This window comes from Lactuca virosa, chromosome 1 (genome assembly GCF_052849685.1).
Source record: "Lactuca virosa cultivar CGN04683 chromosome 1, Lactuca_virosa_CGN04683_v6, whole genome shotgun sequence".
In the NCBI taxonomy this organism is placed as follows: Eukaryota; Viridiplantae; Streptophyta; class Magnoliopsida; order Asterales; family Asteraceae; genus Lactuca; species Lactuca virosa.
The window spans coordinates 155531932-155540284 of record NC_136426.1 but is presented as its reverse complement, the minus strand read 5'-3'; the positions used below and the strand labels follow the sequence as shown (position 1 = coordinate 155540284).

At 30.4% G+C, this 8353-nt stretch overlaps 1 protein-coding gene across 3 annotated transcripts; it reads right to left on the bottom strand.

The window, feature by feature from the left end:
• Nucleotides 1–3522: 3522 nt before the first annotated feature.
• Nucleotides 3523–6725, bottom strand: LOC145160326 (putative receptor-like protein kinase At5g59700). 3 transcript variants are annotated; one of them, XM_079079491.1, is made up of 5 exons: nucleotides 6098–6725; nucleotides 5739–5962; nucleotides 5407–5436; nucleotides 4459–4527; nucleotides 3523–3944 (listed from the first exon to the last, which is right to left on the bottom strand). In XM_079079491.1, exons 1-5 carry the CDS (start codon nucleotides 6675–6677, stop codon nucleotides 3924–3926), a joined length of 924 nt encoding a protein of 307 aa, XP_078935617.1. In that variant the 5' UTR covers nucleotides 6678–6725; the 3' UTR covers nucleotides 3523–3923. The 3 variants fall into 3 exon arrangements, with proteins under 3 accessions (XP_078935617.1, XP_078935602.1, XP_078935609.1); XM_079079476.1 differs by having other exon boundaries at nucleotides 5739–6725; XM_079079483.1 differs by lacking the exon at nucleotides 5407–5436 and having other exon boundaries at nucleotides 5739–6725.
• Nucleotides 6726–8353: the final 1628 nt, after the last annotated feature.

The following is an 8353-nucleotide window of genomic DNA, read 5'->3' as shown; positions in this document are numbered from 1 at the left end:
ATGTATATGTAGAATATTCAAATAGAATAATGTAATATGTTATCTGTATTCTAATAAAATTATGTTATAGGTTTTTAAATAAATAAGTTAATTTATTACATGAAAATAATGTGTAGTATATGTAGAACATTCTATTAGAATAATGTTATATGTTGTTAGTTTTCAGAAGTTTATACGTAATGAGCTTTTTAAAATATAACACTACTTGATTATATCAACACCAAATATCAATGTAGAATATAACACATAACAATAATCAAATCTAGAATATTAGTCATAGTAAGAAAACATATTCAATTACATCATCATTTATAAATGTATATTAGAATATTACACTTATAAATTATTAAAAATAGAATTATACACTTCAATAAGATATCAGTATTATCAATATAGAACATATAATAATAGACTATACCATTAAATATGTGCACTATATCATGTATCATATTCGAAACGAAATATGGAACTAATTGAGTAGTTCAACAAACAAAAATCAAAGTAGACTATAACATCATATATCTGTACATGTAGAATATCCAGAATCCAAACTAAATAATCATTAGTTGAAATGAGTTCATTGCTTGAGTGTGATTCTTCAGCACCATCATTAATTTGACCTACAAAAAACTATTCCATTAATATTTATTATTGTATAAATATTTACAAAATTGTATTCTAAACTTAATTTTCTGAATAAGTAAGGACGTATGAGTAATGTTTTTCAATTATTCTAATCAGAATAATATACTATGTACTATGTAATGTAATAAAAAATTATGATGAAATGGGACCAAGTACCACTTCTGTTTCACGCTAAACTGGTCCAAATTCATCATTTACTTCACATGATACTGACAAGGAGGATAGTAAATAATCAAAACCATTCACTCATATAATCAAAATAATAAAAACAAAGAGGAAACGTGTTTCAAGCTTCAAGCTTCAAGCATCAACATGGTCTGAGATTTACCTACAATGATTACACCAATCTTTCATATATGCACCATTTAATGTACTTATCTAAATATGATGGAAAAAGAATAACATTTATATCAACAAGAATATGATTTAATCATTTAGAGGCAAACCAAAGGAAAAAAAAACTTTTGATAAGTATCCATTTCCATTTCAAGGTTAGTGAAGGTGCATGATCACTTGACTTGATGTAACGATTTTGTTCTATTGTGCTTATCTTCAACCTATATATGTAAAGTTCACACTTGAGCGCCATAATATTGCTACTAGATAGCAGTTAATTAGGAACATGTCTAGAGTTTAAATGCATTAGAACTTAAGTTATGATTATTCTCTTAGGCATTTCATCAAACAGTTGGCGTATCAAATAATTACTCCAATTCTTTTATCCTCAAATAGATGGTACATCAATTGCTACTAATGATGAGTTGTTGAAATTGTTCTATAAAGGAGAAATTGTTCCTTCTTGATGATGAATTGAAGAAAATCGATCCTTACTTATCCTTCTGTGCTTTGCAATTTGCGATTGAACAAAAATTATTAAGAAAATCATGAAGATATTGACCCATTTTTGCAATTACAATTGAACGACTCCAACTCAAACAATCATCAGATGAAGAAGAAAGAAGATGAACTAGCAAATCACTAAAATCGTGAATTTAATAGCTGAGATTTTGATAGGAGAGGATAATTGATAAATCAATGAATGCCAATCTCAAAATCACGTTGATCTGGTAGAAATACATACCTATTCAAGGCGATGAAGATCTTGATTTTGTGAACATGATGATTTTGATATGAAGGATAATTGATCGATCAATGAATATCTATCCTACAGCAACGATGATCAGGCATGAGACTTGAAGATCGAAGGAGATAAAGATCCTGATTACGTGAATATGAAACTAATTTTTGTAACAGGTATGTTGATGATCTGTTTAACCTAAAAATGACTAATCTGCCCTTAATTAACAAATCAGGTACATTAATAACTCTTAATCACGTTTTTTGATGAGCCATAGGATCAATTTTGATCAAAGGCTGAGATGTTGTCCCCATGTCTCACAAAAAACTATTGGTCTCAAATGAACCTCTACATATATATATATATATATATATATATATATATATATATATATATATATATATATATATATATATACACCACAACTACAACAAAATCTCATGTCCCATACAAATAGATACCAGTAGGTAAGAGGCGGTATGATAGTTGGCAACCTTAGATGTTTCTAAAAAAAACACCCCACTCAAAAAAATAAAAATAAAAGAATTGATACAATATATTGGAAACAACAAAGAGCATACATGTCACAATAAGATTCCCTGCAGCCTGCAACGACGTAATCATCACTTCAATATCAAATAACACAAGAAAGAAAACAATCTAATAAATTAACTACATTGAGGATCAATCGTTAAATCTCAAAGGAAAAAGATAAGAATAAATAGTTAGATTGGGAAATAGGTAGTGCTACAAGAATCGTAAACACTAACAAAGTAGGCAAATAGTTACAATAAGAAAGGAAGTATACATTAAGGAGCAAATACCCGTGGTTAGGCTTGTATACGAACCGAACGAATACGAACAAGGGCTTGTTAATTCGTTCGTTTAAGTTAGCCGAACAAATGAATGAACACGAACAAATAAACGAACGAGTTTTCTTGTTCATATTCGTTCGTTTAAAAACCTACATTGTTCATGTTCGTTCGTTTATGTTCGCGACCATGCTAAATGAACATAAACGAACGAACATAAACGAACGTAGATAAATAAACACAGTTGAACATATATGAACATAAACAAACATTTAAAATAGTAATGTAATCAGACATAATTGAACATATATGAACATAAAATGAGCTTAAATAAACGAACATAAACGAACGTGAACGAACAACATAAACGAACGTTCACGAACATAATTGAACGAACGAGACCATTGTTCATGTTTGTTCGTTTAGTTAAACGAACGAGAATTTATGTTCATGTTCGTTCATTTATTAAATAAACGAACATAAACGAACTTCTTGTCGAACGGATCACGAACTGTTCGCCGAACGTTCAGTTCGTTTACACCCCTACCCGTGGTAAACTCATAGGGGTAAACAAAACAAAAATCAACCGACTACAAGATCTAATAAAGTATTAGGTGTAAGACCTATGTATTATATGAGTTAATTAAAAAAAAATTCAATATAAAGGTTTAAATATCTAATAAATATAGATTTATAAGAAAATAAGAAAAAATAATGAACTATTAAAATTGATTTTTTTATCTTTTAAATTTAAATAAATAAACAAAATAAATTAATGAGCTTTAATTTGGAAATTTAAAAGAAGAAGGCAAATCCATTAATGAAATTGATATTCATTTATTACTATATTTATTGTATTGTAATTATTAAATTAAAGTATTATGTGGAATTTATTAAAATAGAAAAACTCATAAATGACATGTGAAAAAGATATTAATTCAAAATAACCACAAAATAACATTTGATAAATTGAATGAAAATGTGACATGTAGCAAAAAAAACTTTCATTTATTAGAATAGATACAAAAATTGACAATAAAACATAGAACAATCATCGACACAATACTATGAGGAGAAAAACTAAGGGATACATGCAAATAATAAAATAGGGAGAAAAGTTAAGAAACAAGTAGAACCAACACTAAAACATATATGACTACGCTACTACTCTACCATAATCTTAAGCCTATATATCATCCTATATGAGGTCATGTCTTCTAAAAAACCTAACTTAATCAAGTTTAACATCATGTTGTCATTCTACTTCCTTCGCGAGTGACCTCTCCTTCTCACACCGTCTAAAATAACCGTCTCCACCCTCCTAAGTGCAACATTATGTTGTCTCTGACGGACATGTCCGAACCATCGTAATCTTCCTTCCCTTAATTTCATGTTGATTGCCACCACTCCTAGCGATTTAATTGGGATTTAGTTAGTATATATATTAGATATTATATAATGAGTGCTAACCGGAAGATTAGTCTATAACTATACATTTATAAACTTCATGATTTTAAAATTTCATAATTTTAAAAAATCTATATTTTTAAATACCAAAATTTAACAATCTCAAAATATTCTCTTATTTTCCATGATTATCTCATATTACAATTACTTTTTTACCCCTACATAACTATTAAATTAATTTTAATAATATCTTTCGATCATAACCGTCAAATCTTTTGATCTTAAGGCCTAAATATGTTCTCACATTCTAACATAATTTGATGTTCTCATATGAACCATTATATATATATATATATATATATATATATATATATATATATATATATATATATATATGTGTGTGTGTGTGTGTATTTTGTTGATAATTTGGTGTAATATTTGAGTTTTAATATGGTTTAGAGATTCTCCTAGAGTTACATGAAACACGAGGAAGCTTCAATTTAGGTGTGAACTCACTCTATCTTGTTCCGCAGTGGACAATATATTTTCATCATCTTCCGGGAATGCTTCTTCTATGTTGTTGATCTGTAAACATTTACATCGAAGGTACCTAAGTTATATATAATAATAGTAATATGTAGATATTTAGAATTTACTCTATGAATATTAGAAAACCAGTTTGTTTGTGTCCAATAGGTCTTGTTGGCTTGTTGGTAGGGCTGTCAAATTTCTACCACTAAAAACCAACCAACATGCTACCAACCGAACCTAGAAAGTTGGTTGTAGATATGTTTGGTAGTCCACATGCATATTTGGTTGGTTGAATGTACCAATTGAATAATTATGATACAATAATGATATAAAACTTCAAACACCATGGTAATATCGTACCAACCAATTCATTCTTTTATATATATATATATATATATATATATATATATATATATATATATATATATATATATATATATAATCGTATATTTCAATTGCCAATATGTTTAGTGTTTACAATTTTAAGAGCATGATATTATTTATTTGGTCATAGTCAATAGGTATTAACATATTAAATTAAAAAACTGAAAAATTATTTCAATAGAGTTATTCAGTAAACTGAAAGTATTACTTCATAAATTTTTTTACTAAACGACAAAATTGTTCCATGCCTTTGTTGGTCTTTAATTATTATAATTGAAAATTAAAATAAATTTGTATATATATCATCACCTATTTTGTAACAACTAAACTTGTTGCTAGTTAAAAGAAGTATATTTGGTTAAGTAATGGAATGTTTTGATTACAATAGGTGCAATTCAAATTCATCCATTACAAGTTATTGCAAAAGGATATATAAAAATTTCAATTTGGCTAATGTAAAAATAAAAGGAACATAAATATTTTTTCTTTTACTTATCTCATAGTTACAAGAGGCATAAGAAAGATTTGTATTAAGTGAAAAGAACTCACCGTATCAGTTAAGTCTCTGCAGTGGTTCAACTGTAAACACCAAAGGCACGTGAGACATTTACATGGTACATACTTTTCAAAATGAAAAACATTTGAAAAAAATTATCACTTATTGTAGGAGCTTTTTATAAAAGAGTTTTTTTAAACGAGCTTTTTACAATGAATTGTAAAGTCGTTACAAGTTCTTGTAGGATTTACAGATACATGGCTTAATTGTTTAATCTGTAGCCAACTTATATAAAAACAATAAAATAATATAAAATCAAATTAGTGCGTCCCATAAACAAGCCAATGATGTAATTCCTTAAAAATTATTAAATAAAAAGACTTACTTGAATACTTAATGCTTTCTCAATCTTCTCGATGATCTTATCCATCGTAGGACGTTTCTTCGAGTCCAAATTAATGCACTGGTGTGCAATTTCATTAAACATATGAAAAGAATCCATATCAATACGATCTTTAATAACCGGATCAATTAGCTTCTTGAATACACCTGATTCGTCTTCATCATAGTAGCTTCGGACTAGGTCCAGTAGATATTGTTCCTTATCATCTACAAAGCACTTTGCACGATAAGCAGGCATCCCACTTGAAATTTCAAAGAGTACCACTCCAAATGAGTATATGTCTGATACTTTCAAGACTTCGTCTCTTTCATTGTAAATGGGATCAAGGTAAAACGTCTTACCCGAAGCCTTTGTAACGAGATGGGTATGTGGCTGATTTCTTGTACCAAATCTTGACAAACCAAAATTAGAAATTTTGGCTTGCAGAATCTCATCTAACAATATATTTGCACTCTTCACGTCTCCATGAATTACTGTGTTCTTCCCTATATCCGAATGAAGGTACTTGAGCCCTTTTGCTGCCCCTAAGCAAATCCTTAATCTTTGTGTCCATGTTATGCAACGCCACTTATTCGGGTCTTGGAGATGGCTATCAAGGCTTCCATGTATAGCATGCTCATAAACTATGATCATTTCATTGGCATCATCACAGTAACCAATGAAGGGAATGATGTTTGGATGGTGGAAACCAGAAACCATGTTGAGTTCCTTATAGAACTCACTGTTTCCTTGATATCCATTCCTGTTAAAGCGTTTGATGACTACTGTGCGGTTTTTCTGGTGTTCAGAAAGTTGTCCTTTGTAGATCATACCAAATCCACCATCTCCGATCTGAGTTTCTGAGCTGAAGTTTCTTGTGGCCCGAATAATCTCCTCTAGTGGAATTCGATACTTTTCTAAGTCTACCCTTGAAGAAGACATTGCTTTTCGATATATTGATGATTAGGTATGTATGGAAAAAGCAGCTTTGTGATTCTTTTTATATAAACAAGACCAAGTTATTGCTTTGAAGCGCCTACCTGTATTGCACTAGGCTTAAAGAATATAATTATAAACCTTTGACCATAACCGTGTCCATGGAACACGTATATCTGTTCATATTTCTACCAACCATGTACATTACAATTCGCACGTCAACTTTGAACAATCAACAAAGAATTAACAAACCATACAATTGTAAATCAACAATAGAAAATATATTAAACTTCCTTTATCGAGAAAAGGGACAGAAATTGCAGAACAATCGGCCACTTCTAGACATCTAGTTTCGAGTTTTTTTCTAAAATATAGTCGACCGAAAATATAACAGAAATGAGCTTAATAATTTTTCCCACGAATTTATACTTTCGGCCCTTTCAGTTTTATTATTTTCACTGATACACCTGAGACCAAAAGTATGCCAACAGGATGTTGTCCACTTGTCCTTGACATCGTTTTCATCCATTTTCATCAACTCAGTCTCAGTTGCATCACTTCAATTTATTCCAAACAAAACATTAACCAACAGCCATAAAGTTTTTTCGCGAAATTATTCAACACAAGCTAGAGTTCGAGTGCACAATTTTTAACAATCCCCCTAATGCAGTCTTGCACATGATATTTCTTTTTTATGCAAGAGTTGTTTTTGGACCTCGGTATGATGCAAAGCTTCTCCACCTTTATGCTTATTTCAGGCTAGATCTAGGTTTTGGGTTGTTTCAGGCTAGATCTAGGTTTTGGGTTGTTTTGTCCTATCTTCTTGAGAATTTCATCCATTAACTCATTGTAGGGTACTAGATCTAAGAATTGGAACCTCTATAGTTAAGGATTTAGAGCTTAATGAGTTAAGTTTCGACGAAAATCATGGTACGACTTGTTGAGGGTTACCACGCGATTTGAAGTGTTCCCAACTATTTTTTCGTTTAGTGGATCACGCACGACTCATCAAGGGTCGCGACATGCAGGTCATTGACCGTTGACTTTGACCTTGTATGTTGACTTTTTTTTTTATCAGTTTGACTTTTAGATCAAACTTGTAAGTTTTGAGCTATACACTCCTGTGTTTGTTTTAGGCGGTTCGTGTAGCTGAGCTTTTGGGACTACAACTAATCAGATTCAGCTATGGGATACAGGTGAGTCTTCTTACTATACTATGTAGGACACTAGGTGTCATGGTATGTTTTTTTGTCTTTGTGAATCTTACATGTATGATTATATGCTTATTGGGTTGGGCCCACTTGGTTGAAATAGATTGTTGGGTTAGGCCTACTTGGTTGAAAAAGACCATTGGGCTGAGCCCGCTTGGTTGAAACAAACCGTTGGGATGAGCCCGTTATTTTTTGTTTTATGTGGCATCTTAGGGAACTCATTAAGCCTTGTGCTTATGGTTTTAAGTTTAAAGTGTTTCGGGTTGTTCCGATAGTAAAAGAAAGGATGCAGCTTGATTTCATCGCATCTATTGATGATTTTCGCACTATATAATTTTATAATTTGATACTATGATATTGGTTTTTTGATTTGTCAAACTTATACCTTGTTAGTTATATATCTTTGGAATGAAATTGGGATGTTTGCTTTATATTATAAATGAGAATTTTGACATGAAATTTTGTACGTTA

What these genes read in the sequence shown, in the direction of transcription:
- LOC145160326 (XM_079079476.1), bottom strand. Translation starts at nt 6,677, where the DNA reads ATGTCTTCTTCAAGGGTAGACTTAGAAAAGTATCGAATTCCACTAGAG. An exon ending in AGAAAGCATTAAGTATTCAA is followed by an intron (nt 5,437 to 5,738) that starts GTAAGTCTTTTT and finishes TGGTGTTTACAG; the next exon opens with TTGAACCACTGCAGAGACTT. An exon ending in GCAGAGACTTAACTGATACG is followed by an intron (nt 4,528 to 5,406) that starts GTGAGTTCTTTT and finishes AAATGTTTACAG; the next exon opens with ATCAACAACATAGAAGAAGC.